This window comes from Mytilus galloprovincialis, chromosome 5 (genome assembly GCF_965363235.1).
Source record: "Mytilus galloprovincialis chromosome 5, xbMytGall1.hap1.1, whole genome shotgun sequence".
NCBI classification, from domain to species: Eukaryota; Metazoa; Mollusca; class Bivalvia; order Mytilida; family Mytilidae; genus Mytilus; species Mytilus galloprovincialis.
Genome location: NC_134842.1, coordinates 58,650,861 through 58,678,653, shown reverse-complemented (window position 1 = coordinate 58,678,653; position 27,793 = coordinate 58,650,861). Strand labels below are relative to the sequence as shown.

Here is a 27,793-nt window from a genome sequence, read left to right as displayed (position 1 = left end):
TGCGAGGTTTGGCATGCAACAAAACCAGGTTCAACCCACCATTTTTTCCTTTAAAAATGTCCTGTACCAAGTCAGGAATATGGCCAATTTGACATGTTTGAGATTTTTTTTCCTTTTGATAATAAACTCCATGCTTAACAAATCGAAATAAATCTATTTCAGACCCTAATGGCAAGTAGGAAACTGAAAAAAAAGATAAACTTCCAAATTGGCGCCAAAAAAAAATCCGCGAAATTAACGCAATTTCAGAATGGCGGGTTTTAATATCAGTCCCATTGTTGTCTTAAGGATGTACTTAAAACAGAGCTTTTTCTATAAAAATGGGAATCGTAGATACAAATTTCTTGTTTTGGGTTACAATAATTCATATTTTGTAAAGAATCACACTGAATCTTCCAAAAAATATACTGAAGATGATATTATCAAAATGCTGGACTTTTTGATCGACAATATATTTGTTGAGTTTGGAGGATTTATATTTCAACAGACAATCGGTATTCCAATGGGTACTAATTGTGCATATTGTGTTATATTTAACATTGCCATTAAAGTGCGAGGTTTGGCATGCAACAAAACCAGGTTCAACCCACCATTTTTTCCTTTAAAAATGTCCTGTACCAAGTCAGGAATATGGCCATTGTTATATTATTGTTCGTTTCTGTGTGTGTTAAATTTTAACGTTGCGTCGGTTTGTTTTCTCTTATTTTTGAGTGTAATTTCACATTGCGATAAGACGTGTCACGGTACTTGTCTATCCCAAATTCATGTATTTGGTTTTGATGTTATATTTGTTATTCTCGTGGGATTTTGTCTGATGCTTGGTCCGTTTCTGTGTGTGTTACATTTTAGTGTTGTGTCGTTGTTCTCCTCTTATATTTAATGCGTTTCCCTCGGTTTTAGTTTGTTACCCCGATTTTGTTTTTTGTCCATGGATTTATGAGTTTTGAACAGCGGTATACTACTGTTTCCTTTATTTAGGTGAGGTTTTGGAATTTGTGTCAAAAGTTCGGACTCCTTTGTGTTTTTCCATACAATACAATGTAAAATATTTTGCCCCATAACACCCATTTATTTTTTTCATATAAGACTTAATAGCTCATGAAATGTCATTTACCAAAATTTTAGAAGATTCTTGATTTTCTTTCTTTTGTTTTGAGACCCAAATAATACCAATGCAAATATAAGGTAAAAGTCCGAGTCAGCCTTTTCCCGCCATATTTTAAATCTCAAAAATCTCGAAAAGGAGGCCCATGACCTATCCATATTTTTAGCTTATCTTTATCCTTAAAAAAGGGAAAATTCGCAAAAAAATAAAAATTTGATATTATGTTTATCCTAAATAAATAAGCATATTCTCAAAATATTAAAGCTTTATTTGTCTAGATAAGTGAGTTATTAGATTTTTAAAATCGACTCTAAATTCTCGGCAAGACGCCATCTTGAAAACTAATGACCACGGATATCTAATTACCACAAAGTCCTAGTACACGGCATGACATGTCCGATAATCAGTGTTAATATGACGTCAAGCTGATGGATTTTCTGCCCGACCAAGTAATGGAAGCTGAAGAAGTCTACATAGTTTAAAAGATCATCAAATCAAGTAATGATTCACTAAGATTGATAAGAATAATTTAAAAAAATACTTTAAAGAACATCTTAATTTTTAAAGAGGGTTAAATATTCAACGTACAATACTCAGGTCAGGTTAAAAAGCTGTAAATGACATAATATCGTACAATTGCTTTAGCTGGTCAATAAATTTACATTTTGGCACACAGATACAGTATCAAGTATTGTATGAATTATGCTATAATAATGTTAAAGTATGTCTCAATAAAGTGAAAAAAAGTCCGGAGATACTTATTATAAACTGAGATTTATTTCCTATGTAAAATTTTTTTTAAATGCTTTTTTTTCTAACGTATATTTTTAGCTTATTTTGGGTTTTTACTTAACTTGACCCACGTTCAAAAACTTGTCTTCTTGTAATCAGCATGGCTTAATACAGGTAATTACCGGGGTATTGTAAATGTGACATATTCGGGTATTCTAACGGTCGACTTCCTGGCAAGCTTGTTTAATTTAATACGCAATGAACAAGGTCAACGAATCACATGCGTGATCGCGAGTGAGCCAGGTGTGCACAGGTAAAATTTATAAAATATACCATACCAATATAAAACTGTCCGTGATATACGGCCTGTGTACAAAATCTAACAATTTTTTTAACAGTAATCGCAAAAATACGTATAGATTATCCCACTGTTATCTAATTTCAATTTTACTTTTATTTATACATATTTCAGCACCTATTCTTCCGTTTTTATATATAATTTTTAGTCCCGTTATTTCATACAAGTAATTCGTCTAGTTTTTATCCTCACATATGTGACTTCATTTTCACTCTAGAAAACAGTGGTATATTTTGTAATGAATGCAGTTTTATTTTAATAACTGTTCATTCATTTTACATGTGAAATAAGAATATCAATTTGTAATCTTCGGACTATACAAATGCAGAATATACTGTGCAGGTTTGCTTTCGTCTAACCAGATAAGAGAACTGAAAAAAACTGTCATATAAAAACAAGAACGCTCAAATCAAAATATAAAGATATGTGAGTAAAAGTTAACTTGAACAGCAAAATTAACAACCTTTGATCTCGAGTGTATTGGTAATAAATTTATGTATTTTTATAGTATAGCTCCTTCCATAATCCAAATGATATCAGATAATTATTTTTCATAAGATTAACCCTTCCGACCTCACTTAAATCTGAGACTGTGTTATAGTAGTCTCAGCTAAAATCTAATGTCAAACGCTAGAAGTAAAAATGTAATACAGGTACACCTTTCTTTGATCATGGCTTTCAAATGTCTAAATTTAAGTGTTCCCGTACATTTTTTGCCTTTATAAGACAATTAAAATGCTTTTGTAAAACTAGTTCTATTTTCCCTTTTTAAAAAACATTAATAAATCATAAGAGTGTATATCATTTTCTTCCGAAAACTAAATTTAATTTCCATACTTTAACCGGTTCATTTTTTAGTTTAGTTACTTATTTGAATTCAAATAAAATAATAGCATCAAATATAATTAAACAATTCCACGGCGATTCACTTGTATTTGTCAACACCTTGAAAATGTATTTTAAATTTGTGTATTAAACGCGACCTCCTGTCTTAAAATCCACTGATCTGAATAGACAGTCGCACCTGGCACGAAGTGCCCTAGAGGCCAAGCTAATTACCAATCTTCAAATAACATTTTACCTTCACGAGTCTTCTCGGAGAATAATACACACATCACATCAACTTAGTAATAACGTAGATAGTAAAAGGTCAATAAGCGTAAACCTATATATTGTCTTAACAGTTTAAAGTTATATACTTCAATTTATTCACTTTATCAGTATGAAAAAGCATATATTACCGGTAAACATGTTAAAGTAAAATAATAATAATAAAAATTTCTTGTGCTGTATACAAAAATAAATCGAAATATTTAGGGAAATATAGAAAAATTATCTCATGAATGTGTACAACTGCACGTCTGTGCGTTTTATTTTCTTATTATCGGATGGTTATTAGATATAGCACTAGTCATCGGCGCGCTTACGATTACGTTAAAATATAGTTAAAAACCAAGACTTTTAATGATTGTATTTTAAATCCCGGCATGCAAAAACCAGGAGAAAACGTCACGACCTACAGGAAGTAGTTAATATTTTTTCATTAATTATTGAATTTCTCCTTTATTACTGCACATATAGCGATAAAACTTTGTGAATATATATATATTATGTCATAATGAACATATTTAAACCATAAGTAAAAAATCGTGAATTTTCCCTTTAATTAATGCTCTACCAGCTTATAGTAACAACTTTAATTTCTTAATTTCTTAATTTTTACCTAACCTCACCTAAGTACATCCTTAAGAAAGTAACAACAACGGTCGTTTTTAAGGGCTTGCTTTCCGACTGTTGTATGCTTTTTTGTGTATTTTAGTTCATTTATATATTTTGGCGTTCATTATGACGTCCATTTTCACTGAACTAGTCCACATTTTTATTTAGGGGCCAGCTGAGGGCTACCTCCGGTTTCGGGATTTTCTGGCTGCGTTGAAGACCAAATATAGTGGCATTGGGCTATTATCTGTTCTTTGGTTGTCTCTTTTAATATTAAAAAATCTATTCGGTCGTCGTTTTGGAATATAAAGGGATGTGTACGGTACCCATGGTACCCAAAATAAAAATTACATCACGTCATTTGTTGAAATGTCATTGATTTATATATATAATATATCTTTGTGAAAGTATTACCAGAATTACCAGAGTGGCATGCGTTGATGATTTTTCAGAATCCATTAGATTTGGTACAGTAAAATAGGCCGTCCGTAACATAACTTTGTTATTCAATCTTTTAAACTCAATTATAAATTTGGTCTCATAGCGGCCGATGATATAAGGGACTATGTAGCCAGGTAGCTACAAATGTACATTTGAGGAATGACTGTAATTTTGTTGGAACTTTCTGTCTATGGAGAAATAAATGTGGTTCAACCCGAATAACCCTCGTAAATAGCATCGATCAGTATTATGGAATCTCTGCGACTGTCATATAAGTAAGAGGTATTGTACTTTTTTCATTTTGTTAAAGCAAGAATTTGTATAGATCTTACTTTACAAATCCTTGGTTAAAGTTAATAGGGGTAGGAGGGTCCTGATCCCGAAATCCCAGGCTTAAAACACGAAATCCCCGGCGAGGTCCAGAATTTAAAAAAAAAATCCCGACATCCCGAAATTCGAAAAAAGAATTCCCGGATCCCGAAAGAGCATCAGCATCTGGGACTAAAAAAAAATATTAAAGAAAAGCTTTCGACTAGACTCTCACAATGTATGATCATGTGATATTGGACAACTTTGACCTTTGACGTCATTCATGACACGGAAGTATTCTCTATGAATGAATTATTGCACGGTTAATAGGTTTTCCAATACGTATACAATATAGTCCAACTTTAGTTTTCAGTGATAATAGTGTTTACAAATTTAACAATAAGAATTTAGGATTATTTCTATCTTATTCTATTATTTTTGAGAAGAAAAGATATTTTCTAGATATTGATATTGATTGTTGGTACTAATTTGTTGGTACGATAAGCGACGGATTGTATTCTTACGCTGGAAACCGCCATCTTGAACAGTAAAAGACACTACGGTCAGCCAGAGAAGTACCGGTGAACCGGTCATTATTCCTTTTTATTACATTTCGTGAAGCAAAAGTTAAACCAGGACTGGTTGGATATTAAAATGACACAACAGCTGCCCATCCGATTCCAGGAGCATTTGCAGGTGCGTAAATAAACGCTAGCCGTACCGGTAACATGCCGAACTCACGCCCCTCGTCAAGACAATAATTAACTATTTTGACAGCTATTTTTGTGTTATTGTTTACATTTATCATTGCGAAAGATACATTTATTTAGAAACCTTGGTTATGTATAAAAAATTCATGTATGCACCCTTTCTTTTTAAAATGAGAGCATTTTAGCAGTTGATGATTTGGCACGAAAAAACCGGAAATAAACTTGTTTTTTTACCGTCATAAGTCACCTTTTATGCTGAGACAACTCTGTTCAGGAATTCAATAAATGTCTTATTTACAATAGCTTGTGGAAGTTTTTGCTTTACTACAGTTCTACTGACTAAAACAAGTGTTACTAGGAACGCCCCCTAACCAGAACTTTACCATGATTTCAAAATGCTAGTATGAGTCATTCAAATCATCACGTATGTTCCAAATTTCTAATTTGTAACAAGCCAACCCTATTTTAAAGTTTTAAGAATGGAGAACTGTTGACAGTTATTCTTACAAGTAATCATCAACAGATTGGGAGGGATCTACATTTTGTATATAAATGTGCTTAATAACCTTACGGCCTAGCCAAGATCAGATATGCATTTCATATTGGGTCTATGTTATAGGCTTGTAAAGACAAGAAGATAAACTTTACATAAGTAATACATCTTTGAACTGAAGAAGAGAATGTAGGGCTTCACAATGAATATCAAATATCATGTATAGGTGTTACCGTTTTGAAAAAAAAAACACTAAAATACACGCTAAAATGGGCAAAATTTCATGTTATGTTGTTTCATTTAAAATTTCGCTGTTTTTATCAATTGATAGTTGAGAGGGGGCTAGAGGGGGTCTCATCCCGATTTCCCTGTTTTAATATCAGAAAATCCTGAAATCCCGGACATATTTTGTTAAAAATCCCGATCCCGATATATTTGTTCCAAAATTTAAAAGTTTAAAGTTTCAATGCTTACGATTTAAATGTCTCGGATATGATTGATGTTCAAAGTCTTTCAGCGTAACCAATCCGAATATGTATTATCAATATTACTGTGACGTCAAGCTGCATATAAGCATTTTTTGTTCACATAAATCTTCAGTATAGCCAGTCAGAAAATTGGCCAAAGTCAATACAAGAATTTGGCTTGATAAGAAACTGGATGCACACGTTTAGGGGAAAAAAGGGGGGTAAGGTTTTGTATATATACAACTTTTATAAAAAATCAAACGATATTTTCAAGTTGATTGAATGAATACTTATTAGTACTATAACAGAAAGAGATAATTTTCTACATGCTCCTATCAAATTTGATCTTTTAGTTTGAAAGAATGTTTTCTCGTGATCCCATTGATGCTGTGTATAAATGGAAAAGTTTATTACTTTTCCTTTGTCATCTTTGTATTGCCATCCTATCTTTGTATTTAAGAATTAAATGCTTCTTTTTGTAACTTCATTGGGGTGTAAAAGCGTTGACCGAAGAATAAAAATGTGCGCACGGTGAACGCTTTTATAACCCTATGAAGTTACAAAAAGAAGCCTTCAAAACTTATAATTACATTTTTTTAGCCAGGATCATGAAAAAACGATTTTAATCAAGTTTTTATTTAACTTACCTGCGTACTTTATTGTGGGACCTCGTGTTATCATGAATGAACAGTTTTATTGTGTAATGCAATTACTTAAGGAATAACATGTGATGTGCAGTTAGCCAATCAGAATAACGTACGTATTATAATGAAACATACATCTCATGTAATTATTAACATTTGTACCCATCCTTTCTTCACAGGCCGATTCATTAATTCCCCAATAATTGATAACATATTTTTTAAATTTGTTTAAGTCAGTCAAGCTTTCGCTGTCCTTTAGCACAATGTTTGTTTTTTTCCTTAAGGAAAGGCAAAGAATGTTCGTCTTTGAGGAACAACAAAAGGGTTTTAATTGATATAATTTGAGAATCTTCTGTCATGATGACTTTCAAAAATGCATCGTCTGCTACAGGAAGTTTATATATGTAATTAAATCAAAATCATTTAGTTAACGGTATAATTGAAGACCTGATCCAAGCTCAAAGCTTATCTCTAAACTTACTGTTACATGTATTCTTATTGATTTGATTGATTGTTGGTTGCTTAATGTCCAGTGGCAAATACTTCATGCATATTCAGGACGAGAACAAGTTCACAATAAATACAATATGTAGGTCTTGTCATAATAGAGGCCCTTTCAGGGAATGATGGTCGGAGATATTTGGACTGCCACTGGAAAATGAGGGTAGATTGGATAGGGACAGAAATTTTGCCTTGCAACAGGCCTCAAAGAGTTGTTGCAAGGGTTCTTAACGTACAAAGAGCGTGGCACTCTCTTTACACAAGGCATCCGATTTAACGTCCCCATTCTGACCGACGTGACTGCGAACTTGATACATCCCGCACAGCCAAACGGACGCCCAACTTCAGCAAGCGTGTTACTGATGGTCGGGAGAAGACCAAGTCAACTCAGTCACCCTTGGAGTTTACATGTACTCTGATCTGGATCTACACTGTTTCTAGATGCGACTCTGATTGAAGTATAATGAAAATGGCACTTTTATCTGTCCAAGGTACAGTTGTTTGTCAATCTCGTTATATTTCAACATAATAATCCCAATTTCCCGTGGCTAAAAACGTGGCTTTCCCATATCCCAATGTTTTTATATCACGAATTCCCGATCTTTAAACAAGGCAATCCCGATTTCCCGTTGCTAAAATCGGCCGATCCCGGCGTCCCGAAAATGGTCTAGCCCCCCCATAGTTAATAAGTGAACTTAATTTGAACTACATTATTGGTTCATTGCTATAGACAATTTATTCATCTTTCTTTTACTGTTTGTTGCAACAAAAAATCTTCAGTGGTTACAAAGTTATGATAAAAAGTTGAATACTATGCGCTTGTTATGAAGTTTTGTACTTTTGTTTTTAGCTTGCTCAGTGTAGTGATAAAAGAGAAAAATAAATCAAATTTATGCTATTATGTGTTTTGTTTTCTCTTCTGGTATATACATTATCAAAAACTACCTCATTTATCAAAATTGAAGTACCCTAGCTGGAGATATATGCCAACAAAGTTGGATATACAAATAAAGTGAAAAAAATGTCTTGTCCGTAGACATGCATTCCCTAGTAAACTGGAAGCATAATTACATTAATGTTGCATTGCTAAGTTTCTGTTCTTTTGAAGTTATGATAACACTACTAACATTTTTTTCTACCATCTATTAATAGAGGAAAAAATTAAAAAATATGTCAGAATGTCTTGTCCATAGACACATGTCTTGTCCGTAGACATGTCTTTTTATCAATATTGCTTGGCTTTATGGGTCTTAATTAGTCCTATGTGTTGTTTTAACTTAGAAATATCTTATTTTTAATAAATAAATGGTAATTTAACTGTTCTCAATTTTTGTAAAATTACTTTACAGGAGTGGATTTTAAAAAGTGTCAGATTATCAGTCATAAAAAGCATACCTTATTTTACTTCAATATTGTTTATTCCAGTTGCTGCATACCTTAAAAGATTAACTAAATCAAATGAAGAAAAAGTATTTCTCTCTCTCTAACTTTATCTTTTGCATTTCAGTATTAACAGCAAATGAGGAAGTGTCTACGGACAAGACACTTGTACATAACAAGTATTAAATTCATTTATTTGTCTGCTATGGAACTTAAATCTTATTTATAGGTGATGAAAGTTATCTATTCAAATTAAAACTCAGTATTTTCAACATAAATATAGTCACAATTAATTCTAACAGATTTTTTTTTTTAACTGAAATTGTCTTGTCCGTAGACATTACCACAATATATTTGTATCCAATTTCTTTGAGTTCAGCCTAATTTGATAGGTAAAATGTATGTTATTTTTTCAAGAGAAAACATTCAACTATATGTCAAAATTGCGTTTTAATAATAGTTTATACGACCGCAAAAATTTTAATTTTTCGTTGTATATTGCTATCACGTTGGCATCGTTGTCGTCCTGCGTCGTCGTCGTCGTTGTCCGAATACTTTTAGTTTTTGCACTCTAACTTTAGTAAAAGTGAATAGAAATCTATGAAATTTTAACACAAGGTTTATAACCACAAAAGGAGGTTGAGATTGATTTTGGGAGTTTTGGTCTCAAAATTTTAGGAATTAGGGGCCAAAAAGGGCCCAAATAAGCATTTTCTTGGTTTTCGCACTATAACTTTAGTTTAAGTAAATAGAAATCTATGAAATTTTGACACAAGGTTTATGACCACAAAAGGAAGGTTGGGATTGATTTTGGGAGTTTTAGTTCAAACAGTTTAGGAATTAGGGGCCAAAAAAGGGCCCAAATAAGCATTATTCTTGGTTTTCGCACAATAACTTTAGTATAAGTAAATAGAAATCAATGAAATTTAAACACAAGGTTTATGACCACAAAAGGAAGGTTGGGATTGATTTTGGGAGTTGAGGTCTGAACAGTTTAGGAATTAGGGGCCAAAAAGGGGCCCAAGTAAGCATTATTCTTGGTTTTCACACCATAACTTTAGTATAAGTAAATAGAAATCTTTGAAATTTAAACACAAGGTTTATGACCATAAAAGGAAGGTTGGGTTTGATTTTGGGAGTTTTGGTCCCAACAGGTTTTTAGGAATAAGGGGCCCAAAGGGTCCAAAATTGAACTTTGTTTGATTTCATCAAAAATTGAATAGTTGGGGTTCTTTGATATGCCAGATCTAACTGTGTATGTAGATTCTTAATTTTTGGTCCCGTTTTCCAATTGGTCTACATTAAGGTCCAAAGGGTCCAAAATTAAACTTAGTTTGATTTTAACAAAAATTGAATCCTTGGGGTTCTTTGATATGCTGAATCTAAAAATGTACTTAGATTTTTGATTATTGGCCCAGTTTTCAAGTTGGTCCAAATCGGGGTCCAAAATTAAACTTTGTTTGATTTCATCAAAAATTGAATAATTGGGGTTCTTTGATATGCCAAATCTAACTGTGTATGTAGATTCTTAATTTTTAATCCCGTTTTCAAATTGGTCTACATTAAATACCAAAGGGTCCAAAATTAAACTAAGTTTGATTTTAATAAAAATTGAATTCTTTGGCTTTTTTGATATGCTGAATTTAATCATGTACTTAGATTTTTGATTATGGGCCCAGTTTTCAAGTTGGTTCAGATCAGGATCCAAAATTATTATATTAAGTATTGTGCAATAGCAAGAAATTTTCAATTGCACAGTATTCAGCAATAGCAAGAAATCTTCAATTGCACAGTATTGTGCAATAGCAAAAAATGTTCAATTGCACAGTATTATGCAATAGCAAGAAATCTTCAATTGCACAGTATTGTGCAATAGCAAATATTTTCAATTGCGCAATAGCAAGAAATATCTAATTGCACAATATTGTGCAATAGCAAGAAATATCTAATTGCACAATATTGTGCAATAGCAAGAAATTTTCAATTGATTGGAGTTATCTTTCTTTGTCCAGAATAGTAGTTGAATCAACTTAAATCATTGTTTTATACAATGCACAATGTATATTCACTTTTACTACCAACTGATAAATTAAAACAATCTTTACCATTCAGTGATAACAAGCACTTTTTGTTACATTTTAATATTTTATGATGTATTTAAATGAGTAGTTATTGTTGCAAACTCCATTAGAAATTTGAATTGAGATCAGTTTTGAAAAAAGGGAAAGGGGGATGTGAAAAAAAAAATGGTGGGGGGGGGGGTTAATTTTTCTCATTTCAGATTTCATAAATAAAAAGAAAATTTCTTCAAACATTTTTTTGAGAGGATTAATATTCAACAGCATAGTGATTGCTCAAAGACAAAAAAATTATTTTAAGTTCATTAGACCACATTCATTCTGTGTCCAAAACCTATGCTGTGTCAACTATTTAATCTCACAATCCAAATTTAGAGCTGAATCCAGCTTGAATGTTGTGTCCATACTTGCCCCAACCGTTTAGGGTTCAACCTATGCGGTCGTATAAAGCTGCGCCCTGCGGAGCATCTGGTTTAACATATTTATAAAGAAGTTTAAAAGAACAACAAAAAGTGGTTGTTAAGTTATTGTCCTGGTATCATTTGTAAAATAAATTGTGTTTAATGCAGGGGGTGACTGCACTAGTACTCTGTTCTTTATTATAATAAGAATATTGACAGGGAACAACTGTAGAACATACATAATGTACATTTCTACATGTATACGTGTTTTGACCTACCATGTATGATGGTCTTTTTAGTTCTCAGAAGAGAAGAGGACAGTAAAAATATCTAATAATCATGATAATTATAGATAATGTTTATATTCTGAACAAAAACATTTTTATGTCATTTAAGTACATGATATATTTGAAAGACAGAATGATTTGAATCATTAGCATGATTAGGCATAACTTATGAATATTTCACAACATTCAGTTGATTGTGGCTTTTAAATTACTGATCATGCTGATTGATTTGACAAGACATGAACAGATTTTTTTCCAGCTCAATTTAGAAAGCATGTTATACTCAATTTATATTGGAAATACACTTGTACACAGATAATACCATCCTTAAATCAATATATACAGTTTTCTATGGTAGCAAAACTGGAGATCAATAAAACCAATAGTTCTGTATCATGCCACTCTTAAATAATCAGTTGATGACCACTTCTATACAATTACTTTTAATTTTATTGTTGTTTTTGATATTTGTTTGGACATTATCTGAACAATCTAATAAATAATTGATAGCTAATTTGTACTTTTTATTCCATGACTTTAGAAAAGAAAATAGAAAAATCTGGGAGGGGATTGGTAAAGAAAAATTAATACAAATAATTTAAATTGTTTTAATTCAGAGTTCCTATTTCTTTATTTGATACAAAAAGTACCACATGTCATCACATGTTTTCACTGAAATATACAAATATCTTCAAACCATTCTTGTTTGAAAAAAGCTTTGTTAAGTCAAATGTGAAGCTTTGCTAATCAATGTTTATGTTTGCATTAAAGTTTTATCTGAAGTGTTAGTTCTTGAGAATTTTTAGAATCATTTCATAATTTTAGAAGATAATTTTAACTGTTTGATTAGAATCTGAATATATTGGTCTACAAAAACCAATATACATGTTGCACCTGACATTGAACAGATACATTTTTGGGATACAATTGTCCATGGCCAACATTCAAAATTTGGGCATTAACTTTTTGTCAGGGTGGGTGGGACTGTTATAGCAAACTAAACCGTATTGGTTTTGCTCCTTGTTGAAGGCTGAATCGTGACTTGTAGTTGCTTAAATCTACTTCATTTTGACCTTGTTGCTGTTAGATAGTTGTCTCATTGGTATTTATACTCCATATCCTTATTTTATTCATGTACAGTAAACAGAAATTAAATTCTGTTGAAAATTTATTAAACTAAAAAACTGTGTCAATGTATCATGTCACTTTACTTTTCTTGGCAATGTTTGTAGTCAGTTAATATGATAAATGGAGCTAATCAGCCAGTTTGTTTGAGGATTCTGTACTTTATCTCTTTCATTTGTTATCTCAATACCTTTGCATTTCATGAATAAATGATTAGAGTTGAAGGTTATTGTAATTGATTTTCAGATAGAAAAAAGGTTTTTACTTTTTGAAACATCTTATCTATCACTGATATTTCTTATCAGGAAATTCATCACAAACCACTGATAAACTGAACTATATTGACATTTCAGTGGTTAACTTGTTAGGGGATTTTAGGGTACAATGGTCACTGTTCATATGTACATGTAGATGTACTAGACTTATAGGTCAAATAAGTCAAAGGTGTATTTGTGGATAACTATATTCGTAACTAAGGACAGCTGCACCTTTTGTACTTATTTTAAAAGACTTATAGAATGAAAATTAGAATCATGGAATAATTTTCATCTTTTCTCATGAATTAAGTACTAGTAATATAATTGCAATATTTTTTTTACCACATTATAGATTAAAGTCACTAATTTAAGATTTTTTTTGTTTTGTAGCTCCAAAATGTTGGAATCAATGCTGCAAATATTGGGTTCAGTACTCTTACCATGGAGTCTGACAAATTTATTTGTATTCGAGAGAAAGTGGGAGAAACTGCCCAAGTTGTCATCATTGATATGAATGATTCTTCTAATCCTATTAGAAGACCCATCTCAGCAGACTCTGCCATCATGAACCCTGCTAGCAAAGTAATTGCACTCAAAGGTAAATATTAAAGGGTGTGAATAGATTAACATGATTATTTTGTAAATCCTGTAAAAAGATTTTTAAACAGATTTAGACCTAATTTAACATCTGTGTAAGTTGTCAAAAATTGAGATTATAAAAAAAAATATTTGTATAATATGAAAGTTTAACCTGTTTTCTCTGATACTAGTCGTGCTAGGTCAGGGTTGAGTTCAATATCGTAGCGCTACGTAGCCGCTAGGATATTGAACGCAGCCCTGGTAACTTCTGTATCTAATATTAAGCCCATGTTTGGGGGAAATCAAAATCACAAAATTTAAACAGAAAAAGTTAGCACTAAGCAGAAACACCAGACATTTGAAACCAGTGAATGGCCAATATTTGTCCGACTCCCAGCAAATTTTTCCAATTTTGTTTACTGTTTGAATGAATGAATACTTTATTGCAAAAAGCATATATATGCTATAGCAACGAAAAACATATTTACAACATGACAAATGATAAACAGCAGAGATCAATACATATAAATCATTACAAGAAAGCAAATAACATTAAGTAACAATATGTGATCTGATTGACCACGCAGATTTTATGTAGTTACACAATTTTTTAATATGTAAATTAACTCATCATAAAACAGACTTTAATTTAAATAGATACTGTAATTTAGTAAGGTTTGGCCAAGAACAATAGAATTTTGGCAAATATATATAATATAGGCCTAATTGATCTATAGGCAGGGCATACTAATAAAAAGTGGTATTCGTTTTCAACACACTGCATATTACAACATTTACATAAATGGAATTCTCTAGCCATGCCAGTATATCTTCCTGTTTCAATGTTCAGTTTAAATGTACCACTTCACAATTTAGTTAAAAAGTGTGAATTATAACAGCAATCTAAATAATGTTCAAACCTAAATTCTAACTTTATATCTTTATAAATACTAAGTTTTTCGCTCTTTTCCACATATGCTAATCATCTTTGTATATGCTGATCTTTAATTCTATTCTTAATTACATAAAAAAATCCAATAGTATGTATTTCTGATTGCTGATACCATATATAATTGAGACCACTATCAAATAGTAAGTCACATACATTAGAAGCCCAGTTTTTTTTGCCATTATTGGCATCATCAAGTAACAATTTATAAACATCATAAACAATAGGTGTTTTGTTAAGATATTCATCCAATATTTCAAAATTATAATTTTTCTTATAATAATTAATATACATAGAAAAATGGCCCAATTCTCCATATAAAAAAAAATTCGGGACAGATTTGACAACTTTTAAAATATATCGACAGAAACGATTGTGAATAATCTCAACATCTTTACCTCGATTGAAACCCCATATTTCCGAAGTATAATTAAGAACAGAGGCTACCATACTGTCAAATAGATCAAGTACAAATCTTTCACTGAGTTTAACAATGACGATAAAACTTGTGATCCCTGTTGGGACACACGTTTCTGGGTCTGTACGAATTTTCCATTAAAATAAAACATCATGCCAAGATATATACAGGAATTTATAGTAATTTGTGAAGTGTTTTTGATATGTCCGATAATTTGTGATTTGTCATTTTATAGCTGGAAAGACCTTACAGATTTTTAACATTGAAATGAAGAGTAAAATGAAGTCCCACACCATGACAGAGGAAGTTGTTTTCTGGAAATGGATAACTGTGAATACAGTTGCCTTGGTAACAGATGTAGCTTGTTATCATTGGGGCATGGAAGGTAATTTTTTTTTTAATGTGATAGGTCAAACAGAGAATTCTGGGATTAAGGAAAGATTTAAGATTTCTTGTTTGCTTATAAATTCATGGAAGTGATATATTAGTAGGAACTATCAATGTTTCTTATGCAGTGCAGTGGATTTTTAATGAAATGCTAATTAAATTAAAATCTTGCACGTTCTTAACATATCAGTATGTGGTGAACTTTTACATCATTAGGTTTCTTGTGTTGTCTCAATGGCAATCATACCACATCTTCTATTTTTAGCTCACCTGACCTGAAAGGTCAAGTGAGCTTTTCTCATCACTTTGCGTCCGTCGTCTGTCGTCCTGCGTCCGTAAACTTTTACAAAAATCTTCTCCTCTGAAACTACTGGGCCAAATTTAACCAAACTTGGCCAGAATCATCCTTGGGGTATCTAGTTTAAAAAATGTGTCCGATGACCTGGCCATCAAACCAAGATGGCCGCCATGGCTAAAAATAGAACACAGGGGTAAAATGTATATTTTGGCTTATATCTTTAAAACAAAGCATTTAGAGCAAATCTGACATGGGGTAAAATTGTTGATCAGGTCAAGATCTATCTGCCCTGAAATTTTCAGACGAATCGGACAATTTGTTGTTGGGTTGCTGCCCCTGAATTGGTAATTTTAAGGAAATTTTGCAGTTTTTGGTTATTATCTTGAATACTATTATAGATAGAGATAAACTGTAAACAGCAATAATGTTCAGCAAAATAAGACCTACAAAAAAGTCAACATGACCAAAATTGTCAGTCAACCCCTTAAGGAGTTATTGCCCTTTATAGTCAATTTTACCAACTTTTTCGTCATTTTTTGTAACTTGTACAAAAATCTTCTTCTCTGAAACTACTGGGCCAAATTTAAACTAACTTGGCCACAATCATAATTGTGGTATATAGTTTAAAAAATGTGTCCGATAACCCCACCTACCAAACAAAATGGCCGACATGGCTAAAATAAGAACATGTGGTAAAATGCAGTTTTTGCTTTATATCTTTGAAACTAAGACATTGATGGCAAATCTTTCAAGATTTAAATGTCCATCAGAATAAGATCTATCCCCTCACAAATTTTCAGATGAATCCTACAACCCGTTGTTGGGTTGCTGCCCTAAAATTGGTAATTTTAAGGAAATTTTGCAGTTTTTGGTTATTATCTTGAATACTATTATAGATAGAGATAAACTGTAAACAGCAATAATGTTCAGCAAAATAAGACCTACAAAAAAGTCAACATGACCAAAATTGTCAGTCAACCCCTTAAGGAGTTATTGCCCTTTATAGTCAATTTTACCAACTTTTTCGTCATTTTTTGTAACTTGTACAAAAATCTTCTTCTCTGAAACTACTGGGCCAAATTTAAACTAACTTGGCCACAATCATAATTGTGGTATATAGTTTAAAAAATGTGTCCGATAACCCCACCTACCAAACAAAATGGCCGACATGGCTAAAATAAGAACATGTGGTAAAATGCAGTTTTTGCTTTATATCTTTGAAACTAAGACATTGATGGCAAATCTTTCAAGATTTAAATGTCCATCAGAATAAGATCTATCCCCTCACAAATTTTCAGATGAATCCTACAACCCGTTGTTGGGTTGCTGCCCTAAAATTGGTAATTTTAAGGAAATTTTGCAGTTTTTGGTTATTATCTTGAATACTATTATAGATAGAGATAAACTGTAAACAGCAATAATGTTCAGCAAAGTAAGATCTACAAATAAGTCAACATGACCAAAATTATCAGAGAACCCCTTAAGGAGTTATTGTCCTTTATAGTCAATATTGAACAACTTTTCCTCATTTTTGTAACTTGTACAAAAATCTTCTTTCCTAAAACTATGGGCCAAATATAACCAAACTTGGCCACAATCGTTACTAGGGTATTTATACTAAAAAAGTGTCTAATGACCCCGCCTACCAACCAAGATGGCCGACATCAATAATTCAGTAACAGGTGAGCGACACAGGCTCTTGAGAGCCTCTAGTTAAATTTACTTGAAATTTTTTACTCATTTCTATAATTATTGAAACAAGTGATGAAACCAAAGATGTCATTGATTCTAAGGAAAGCAGAACACCTCTTGTTGATCTTTGATATATACCAATTATGCAATACTTGATTGCTGTACATTTTAGGGTGATTATCAAGTTTCTTCTGTGTGTAGAGTCTATCTTGTATTTACAAAAATATAAAAGATATATGTCACTTTTGTGCAATGTAGTTTGTTCAGCAATGACATAAAACAAAATTTACAATAGTTATGAAGTTCACAACAAATGTTTTAACATTTCAACTAGGAAAAAAGATAATTGTTTTAGTTCATGTTGTATTTTGTGTATAATGGAAGAAATAAATCTTATTATGATCATTTCTGTCTTCATTTCTGTAAAGGCCAAGGTAAATATGCATGATGATACTCTTGTGGTGTGAAAATAGGTTTTTTAAACTTTAGCATATATTAGCTTCCATTCCTTGCAATATGAATTTGATGATACATGCTTGAAGTGCCATCTTGACCAAAAAACGCTGTGGTAGATTTTCTATCTGCCTACTTTTTAGTTTACCATATAAAGTTTGGGGGATTTCTGGGCTTATCCTTTCCCAAATTGTGTAATCCATGAGAAAGATATCATATATTTGCATGTTTTTTTTTAAATTTATATCATGTTTTAAAACTTTGTCAAAAGTAAGTCAATACAACCTATAACTACTTGTTGTGTTTGAGTTAGTATGATTTTCATATTGAGATGTAGGAATTTCTGAACTGTAAACATGTACATGTATGCCTATTGATGTCTACTGACTTATCAGAATCATTAGAACATTAATTTGCATATATTGCATGCTGGTTCAGTTACAGAAGTAGGAACAATTTCTTGGCATTAAAAATCAATTTAAGAAAAATTGGATTACGGTTATATCAAATTTCACTCATCATATTGTTACATAACGAATCATCATACATAAGACAGTAGGGACTAATTTTACATACTTTTATATCTTCCTCTGACATTTGGTTCAAGTTACATTTACATGTATATCAAAATCAAAAACACACTACTATAAGTCACAGGAACATTTAAGGTGCTTGCTAGTGCACTTTCAGCTGGATGTCAGCATCCAGGCATTTTTAGGTTAATGTTGAACAGTTTAGTTTAATCAAAGGTAACTTTTTCAGTCTACAAGAATAACAAAAAAAATCTAAATGTCAGGTATCTTTGTTGTCTCTATTAAAGATTTTTAAACCAGGCTAAATAACTTACCATTAATTACCTAATTAGATGTTAATATCGTACATCTACCACAGACTCCCAGAGTGAATGCTTTTCAGTGTTACAGATTGGAGAACATTATTTCTTGTTAAATGCATGCTTTAATAGGTAATAGCATTAGTGATTTAAAAAAAAAAAACAATCTAAAATTTATAAAAATAAAGCTTTAAAACATGACTAAAGAAATTAATTAATGATTTGTATTTGAAATAATGCACATTGTATGTAGATTTGGGGAGAAATGATGGAAAGAACCTTGAGATTTACTCCTCCTCCCCACCCCCTGTACAATTGTATTTTCAATATGTTGATGTATATTAATCCCTTCTATTTTAGGTGACTCCCAACCACAGAAGATGTTTGATCGTCACACTAACTTAGCTGGGTGTCAGATCATCAACTACAGGACAGATGCTAAACAACAATGGCTGCTGTTAATTGGAATATCAGCACAGGTAAATACTTATCTAGGCAGGGAAACAGTTCTCTTTGTTTTGCTTGTCTTTGTAATATCTTCCTTTAATAGCCATCAGAAATCAGTAAGTTTTCGTATTAAACTGTGAAATTATTATTTCAACACATGTTGGTGAAAAAGACTTACTGAAAGTTTATATAAAATTTACAATGTTCTTATTGTTAAAGCTAAATTGAGTAAAAGCTCAAAAGTAAAAAAATTTGAATTTGGAGGATATCGTGGTAAAAAAGGATCAATTTTCTTAATTAACAGAAGCAAGCAGGGCAAGAGGCTGTTTCTTTGTTTTAAAATTATAATTGATCTTTTAACATTGAAACATAAAATACATTCATTTCATCGCTATGTAACAACTGTAGTTAAAACGTAGCACAAACATAGAGAATATAATTCACATAGGTGTATTTCTATCCTTACTTGTAGCAGGTTTCTCTAAATGCCAGTTTTAGGAATTAATATGATATTTATTACATCTTTTTTGGATATCTGTACTATATGTAGAGGATTTCTTTTCTTCATATTCTCATTTTAAAGAAACAATTATGTATAAAAGATGTTCAGTTTTTGGTTTATGATCGAATTGATACCCAATAAATATGTTGACAAGGGAGATAAGAACCAACATGCTTAAAAATTGCTCCTTTTCTCATATTGGTGATTGGTGATAAATGTTGATCAATTTTTGATTAGATACTAGTTAACATGGTGAAAACAATGTACAAGTTGAAAATATAGTACAGGTATCCTGCTCACTTTAAGTGTTCTACCATACATTTATTGACATTTCAGACGGGGCAGGAGGCAGCAGTAAGTATAGGCCACACCCACCTTCTATACACTTCACCTTCTTACCTAGTCTGTCAATAATGTAGTGTCGCAGAAGGGAAGGGGAAAGGGATATAAACAAAGATATTTAGCTTTTGAGAGAAAGGCTGACAGTTACAGCAGAAGTTAAGAATAGAAAAGAAAAAAAGGGATTTATAATATTTTTTTGTATACTCTGATACATGTTCTAGTAGATGGCTCTTTAGTTTTATGTTTTTGTGTCTGTCTTTTATACTTTTGACAATGATGATCAGATCTAACCAAAAGAAAAATCACATTTCTACATATTGAAAATATTATATATTCCCACAACATCAAATTGTGTTTGACACAGTTGTTTATATAACATATGTACATATGTAAATCCCAACCCTTAAGTAGACTCTCATTTGACCTTCATCTTATGTCATAAAAATTATGCCTTAGCCTAGTTGCATGAATTAGGCAGCAGTTTCTTTTTTTTTTTTTTTTTTACTAACCAAAGCTGTTGTAGAAATTGTTGGAAATTGGAATAAAGCATGCTATTAATATGGCTTTTATGTTTTTATCGTTTTCCAATTATGTAGAAAATAGTCCATAGGTTAAATATATATATATAGACTAACGAAAATTAAATCTTAGTTCTCAACATAAGCCTTAATTATCTTGAAAGGATTTAAAGTTTCATATTTTAAATTTATGTCATAAGAAAAAACTAGAAGATGATTATTCAAAATCAATAAGTCAGATATCAGTTAATAAACAGGTCAATCTCCATTACATCCTGCAGCATCACATTTTCTTAATATCTCATGGTTCACTTGTGGAAACACATGCAGACTAAAAACACTTGCTCAGTCACTGCAAACTATCCTAAATAATTCAAAAAAAAAACAGCAGAGAAAAAGTTGAGTCATCTCCATCCAGACTTTGAAATGCACAATCAACACATATCGGTAATGCCCATGTCACAACCCTTGCCTTAAAGGTAGTCAAAAGATCTGTTTTAATATGAATATTGAGCTCAATCAGAAGCTTTTTTTTGTAAGAGTATCAAAACATTATTTTTTTGTTCATCTAGTCTAATTGATTTCAGTCATAATTTAATTTGAAGGATTTTTTTTTATTGTTTGAAAATTATTCACGCACAGTAAATATCTAAAAATGCATGTAAATCTTGACTCATTGCATAAAAAACATTGTCATAACTTGATGGAAGGGCATTCACAATATATACAATGTGTATTCCTCCTTTATTTGATGTCAATTGTAGATTCATATTTTCTGTTTTAATTTACAGCAAAATAGAGTAGTAGGAGCCATGCAGTTGTATTCTACTGAGAGAAAAGTCAGTCAGCCAATAGAAGGACATGCTGCAGCGTTTTCCACTTTTAAAGTAGACAATAACCCAAATCCATCAACCCTCTTTATGTTTGCTGTACGTGGAGCTCAAGGAGGCAAGGTAAAGTAGACAATAACCCAAATCCATCAACCCTCTTTTTATTTTGCTGTACTTAGAGCTGCTCAAGGAGGCAAGGAAAAGTAGTCAATAACCTTAATCCATCAACCCTCTTTATGTTTGAATGTGGAGCTCAAGAAGGCAAGGTAACGTCTGTCACATAAACTCAATAGGTCAGGGTTTCTTCTTTCAAATCAAAAGTATTTAAAAAGAAAGGATAGTCAAATTAATATTAAAATCTGACTGCAACAAAATATTATGTAACTTGAAGTGATGTTTATACAGTAAGTTATGATTTATATTGTAGCTACATGTAATTGAAGTTGGACAACCACCTCAGGGTAACCAGCCATTTGCTAAGAAAGCTGTTGATGTATTCTTTCCACCAGAAGCACAGAATGACTTTCCTGTAGCAATGCAGGTAAAAACAGATAACTGAAAAAATATTGTGAAAAGAGAAAAAGAAATTTGCAAAATAATAGATACTCATAATTTACTAAACTAATGATAGCTTGAATGTTTAGTCAAATATGCAAATCTGTTGTCATAACTTGGTACCGGATATTAAAGATATGATAATATTATTCATATTGCATAGATGGTTTTTAAGAGGTTTGAAGAAAGAAAAAAAAACACTTCAAAAGCACAAGTTATAGAGTATATATAAGTTTTTGTACTCCTTTAAATGTTTATATGAGTCAGTTTCAGTTTGTTTAATGAAATTGAAAGACAATAAAATGAAAGGATCCTTTGAATGTCATATAACTCTATACTTTCTTGCAGGTCAGTCCAAAACATGGAGTTTCTTTCCTGATTACAAAGTATGGTTACATCCATCTGTATGACATTGAGACTGGAACATGTATTTATATGAACAGGATCAGTGGTGACACAATCTTTGTTACTGCACCACATGAGGCAACATCAGGAATAATTGGTGTCAACAGAAAAGGACAGGTTAGTAAAAAATGTAGTCTTAGAAAGTACCCTAAGTACTTTAAGTGACTCTAATAACATAATTTGATATGTTCTGAATTAAAAGTTTGAGGAAGGGGAAATTAAAAACTTCATACACGATTGCTTATGCTTGTTTAAAAACATATTTATCAAGTATGTATGACTGAATATTGAATATTAATAAAAATTAATTAGGGCTGTTCCAGATTTAAAACTACCCATAATATAAAATTTGCATTTTGAAATAAATATGTAATAATCAGGATATCCTTTTCAAAAATTCTTAGGAAAATGCAACACCCAAATTAAATTGTATTGTAATTGCCTATCATTTCCCCCATCAACAATCAATTTTGAAAAGTGTTTCTCTCTTTTACCCTAAATTGGATTCAGTTTTATTGTTGTATAGCAAGTTAAATTTATTTAAAAAATAAATTGATTATTATTATTGTCGATTTAGGTTTTATCAGTGAGTGTAGAAGAGGACAACATAGTACAGTACATCACTACTACCTTAAATAACCCAGACTTGGCACTCAAAATAGCAACCAGGGCTAACCTACAAGGTGGAGAAGACCTGTTTGTCAGGAAGTTTAATGCTTTGTTCCAAAGTGGAAATTATGCAGAAGCAGCAAAGGCAGCTGCTAGTGCTCCCAAGGTAAAGAGGATTTGGTTTTTAATTAAACATTAGGTAGCAATAAACAGTTAGGAAAAAATATGAAAATTTGCCCTTATAGATTTTACCATCCCCTTTTCATTGCTTTCTTGCAATATCAAGCTTACTGTTTGTGTCATATATGTGCATATGTATGTAATCAGAATCTTCCATAGATTTTATATCCAGTATATAAAATGATAAAATATAATTTCTTTTGGGTGTATCCATGGCAACAATCTGCATTTATTTGTTATTAAATATTGCAAAAAAGGGGGGAAAGATGTCACATATTTCCCCAAAATTTGGCTAAAAGTAAAATTTCAATCGCTTGAAGTAATACCTTTTCTGAAACTGTGTACATATATCATTCAGCAAATCCAATGAAAATCATATGTCTTTCGTCTCATTTTTTTGTAAAATTGCGTCAAAAACTTTGTGTAGAAAAAAAGTGTTTGTAAACATTACATTAATTTCTGGACCGATAGCCGGTCTAGCTATGAAAATACGGATTGTCAAACAGAAAATAGCCCATAAAACATGTAAAACATAATCTTGATGCTCTTATAAACCATCTTTGAAGACTAAATTAGCACTCAGCTCTCTAAAAATGAATTTTATTACACAATAACTTTCTTGTTTGAAAAATCCACCGGGGCCAAAATGCGAAACTAAACTCCTAACTGTGTATTGCTACCTTAGAATAAGTTAGTATTTGTGTGCTTAAAAGGCTGATCCATATACATGCAAAATCATACATAAATTATTGTGGATTCCTGTAATTTGATAATACAGTCAAACCTGATTAAACCGGTTTCCTTTCCATTCCGGCCGAAAATGAAAGTCCCATTTTTTTCCCTTCAAAGTCTTTGTTAAAATACCCTTTGTAAACCAGACCCTGTGTATTCCGAATTCGGGTCTTATTATGAAGTCCCAATACTCTTAATTACATTAATTATTACCTGTCAAATCGGTTTGTCTAATTAATTTCAATGATCAATATGTAATCAAAACATATTTGTTCATACCATATGGCTTTTCGGGATAATCAATTAGTCAGGTGTTAAACTGTGAACTTACAATCGGACAGTAGTGAGCTGTTTTATTTATTAAAACATTATAAACATGCCATTTAAACGAAAAGACACACCGAATATATCTCGGATTGAACTATAAACAAATTTAAATCGAGTGATGAAATTACATTTGATAATGTTCTGGCTTTTTAATCGGCCATTCCAACATTTCAAATTAATGATCATGGAAGTAAATCGAAACTCTCGTCTTACAATCCAAACAATGCGAGCATTAGGATGCAAATGCAAACAATGAAAAATGAAGTGAAAGTATTTTAATTTATCAGATATAATATAAAATCAGAGAGAACTTTTACATGCAAAATATCGGACGTCACAAGTCATTAACTTCCGGTCAAAACGGAAACCTGAATAAACCGTCTCACTGTCCAAACCGGCTCTTTTTCATAGTCCAGTAGCCGGCTGGTTTATACAGGTTTTACTGTATGATTTTTTGTGAATTGAGGAAAAATCTTATATTTGTGTATATTTGATTTCATGGTTTTGCCAAAGTCATTTGTATAACATAACAGAAAAGAATGGACTCTATTTAAGAAATTAGATTGTAAACTTAAATCATTATTTACAATTTTACAATAATTAACAATTGTTTATTTGTAAACCTCAACTTTCAATAACAATTGTGTTTGCCCTGCTGTAAGTGTTACCCTTGACAGTCCTTCTCTTTTTATGGTTCTGTGAAAACACTAGTAAATTTTTCATTTATAGATAAGAAATGTTCCCAAATTTAAATGGTTTGACTATTTTAGGGTATATTAAGAACACCACAGACAATACAGAGATTCCAGCAGGTACCTGCTCAGCCAGGTGCAACCTCACCATTGTTACAGTACTTTGGTATTCTGTTAGACAAAGGCCAGCTGAACAAGTATGAGTCACTAGAATTGTGTAGACCTGTGCTGCAACAAGGTCGAAAACAGCTATTAGAAAAATGGCTCAAAGAGGACAAGGTTTGTACATCAAGCAACTCTCACATTGCTGAAAATTTAATTTAAGTAGTAAATACCAATGTCAAAATCTTAGGTTTGACTCTGCAGATTCTAAGTTACCAGCTCTTAGGATAACCACAATACTATGAATCCAGTAAGAAATTACTGACTTGAATAGAAATCATTGTTATTGGAATGCAGAAGGGGAAGCATGTTTGAAAAGTTTTTTTTGTCCAATCAACCATTGTTTATTGTTGGTAGAATGAAATAATAGCCTGTCCTTGAATATATAATTTATAAGGGGAAACTAGGATGTATTGTATTAGAAAAACACTATTCATGATTTGTGCAATATATTTTACTGGTGTACTTATCACATATTTCCTGAATAGTGTTCGTAAATCTTATGATTTTCACTAATCAACAAAACTCTTACTCTTTTCTGGAAGATATTGAAGTTTAAGTGAAGAGGATATAGATTTTGATTTTGTCTTATTATACCCCCGCTTTAAAAAAAGGGGGTATACTGTTTACCTCTGTCTGTCCTTCCATCCATCCTTCCGTCAGTCCATCATATAAGTCAGCTATACCGTGTGATGAGTTTTCAGATTCATCACTCGCCAACTTCCTGTTTACCGAACACTTGTATGATTTTAAACATGATAGCCAAGTTTAAAATTTTTGTCACATTTTTCTCAGGAACTACACTACAAGGATTTCTGATAGATAGGAGTAGGTCCGGTAAGGACTGATTTTGAGCACTTTTTAAACACTTAAGTGTCTATTTCACTTGAGTCAATTAGTTTATGTGAAAGATTTTAACTGATTTAGTCATTAAAAAGGATCCGATTCAAGCTCAAATATGAAAAATCTACCAAATATGCCGAAAAATGTCACTTTACAGATGTTTTTTGTCAAAAATGAAAGTGGCCGCATCCGTGTTCATCCACAACCTTTATATATGTTATGTATTTTCATGAACTACAACTTACATTTCAATATTAAGGATGAAGACGAATGGGGCCACTTTTGTTTTACATGGAAACCGTCTAAAATTTAACTAAAATGCTAGAATTTTGAAGATTTCAGTAATTTAGCATGACTTAATGGTGCTACAACCCAATATATGTGCATTGTAAAAAATTGTCAAAAACAGCCCATATTTATGTAGCAGAAGCATTTTTCTGTCCAATAAATAACTATAAATTTATATTTTAACAATTTTGTGAAACTGTTATATTTTGGGGCCAAAAAGGGGTCTTACTGGACCTACTCCTTTGGTTTCAGGCTTGATATAAGTCAGCTATACCGTGTGATGTGTTTTCACATTCATCACTCGCCAACTTCCTGTTTTCCCATCACTTGTATGATTTTTGTCGAGCCTTCGACTTTAGTCGAAAAAGCGAGACTAAGCGATCCTACATTCCGTCGTCGGCGTCGACGGCGGCGTCCACAAATATTCACTCTGTGGTTAAAGTTTTTGAAATTTTAATAACTTTCTTAAACTATACTGAATTTCTACCAAACTTGGACAGAAGCTTGTTTATGATCATAAGAAAGTATCCAGAAGTAAATTTTGTAAAAATAAAATTCCATTTTTTCCGTATTTTACTTATAAGTGGACTTAGTTTTTCTGCGAGGAAACATTACATTCACTCTGTGGTTAAAGTTTTTAAAATTTTAATAACTTTCATAAACTATCCTCGATTTGTACCAAACTTGGACAGAAGCTTGTTTATGATCATAAGATAGTATCAAGAAGAAAATTTTGTAAAAATAAATTTCCACTTTTCCGTATTTTACTTATAAATGGACTTAGTTTTTCTGCGAGGAAACATTACATTCACTCTGTGGTTAAAGTTTTTTTAAAATTTTAATAACTTTCATAAACTATCCTTGATTTGTACCAAACTTGGACAGAAGCTTTTTTATGATCATAAGATAGTATCAAGAAGAAAATTTTGTAAAAATAAATTTCCACTTTTCCGTATTTTACTTATAAATGGACTTAGTTTTTTTGCCAGAAACAAAACATTCACTCTGTGGTTTAAGTTTTTAAAATTTTTATAATGTTCTTAAACTATCCTGGATTTCTACCAAACTCAGACAAAAGCTTGTTTCTGATCATAAGATATTATTCAGAAGTAAATTTTGTAAAAAAAAATTCACTTTTTCTGTATTTTACATATAAATGGACTTAGTTTTTCTTCCAGTTAACATTACATACAGTCTGCAGTTAAAGTTTATAAAACATTTATTAGATTCTTAAACTATCCTGGATTTTTTACCAAATTTGGAAGCTTCTTTCAATCAAAAGTAAATATCGAGAGGGAAATTTTTATTGATGTTTTTCCTCATTTTTGTTGAGTCTGCGATTAACAGCAAAAGTAGGCGAGACACTGGGTTCCGTGGAACCCTTACGAATTTTTACACTATTAATTTTATCCACTTGCGGCGGGGGTATCATCAGTGAGCAGTAGCTCACAGTTTCACTTGTTTCATTCTTTCCATCATGCTTCCCTGTTACTTTGTACTATCCAATTTCTTTTGCTTTCTTCGAATTCAATACATGATTTATTATCTATATACCAAATCAAAAATAAATAATGGAACAGCTTATATCAGTGTTGTATATTGATCTATTAACCCTTTCACCGATTGCTGCCCAGACTGAAGCTACTCTGAGACGATGGCTTCCCTGGCTACTATTACTTAAGTGGGTTCTTCATAATAAATGTCAATAAAACTTGTTTGTAGTTATTTGTGTATTTATTTCATTCA

General features: G+C 31.7%; 2 protein-coding genes across 3 annotated transcripts in view; both read left to right on the top strand.

Moving 5' to 3' along the window:
- The window catches only part of LOC143076133 (mediator of RNA polymerase II transcription subunit 15-like), a 294,855-nt gene that overhangs the window by 40,490 nt on the left and 226,572 nt on the right, over positions 1-27,793 (top strand). The gene's annotated exons all lie outside the window — the stretch shown is intronic.
- LOC143076132 (clathrin heavy chain 1) overlaps positions 4,979-27,793 on the top strand; it is a 48,206-nt gene continuing 25,391 nt past the window's right edge. Inside the window, exons 1-10 of one of the 2 annotated variants that reach the window (XM_076251789.1) lie at positions 4,979-5,360; positions 13,398-13,605; positions 15,189-15,338; positions 18,976-19,094; positions 19,901-19,918; positions 21,216-21,377; positions 21,682-21,795; positions 22,158-22,331; positions 22,792-22,989; positions 24,833-25,033. In XM_076251789.1, the coding sequence (XP_076107904.1) occupies positions 5,319-5,360; positions 13,398-13,605; positions 15,189-15,338; positions 18,976-19,094; positions 19,901-19,918; positions 21,216-21,377; positions 21,682-21,795; positions 22,158-22,331; positions 22,792-22,989; positions 24,833-25,033 (1,386 nt within the window). In that variant the 5' untranslated portion in view covers positions 4,979-5,318. The remainder of the gene's footprint in view (positions 5,361-13,397; positions 13,606-15,188; positions 15,339-18,975; positions 19,095-19,900; positions 19,919-21,215; positions 21,378-21,681; positions 21,796-22,157; positions 22,332-22,791; positions 22,990-24,832; positions 25,034-27,793) is intronic. The other variant, XM_076251790.1, reaches the window with a different exon arrangement.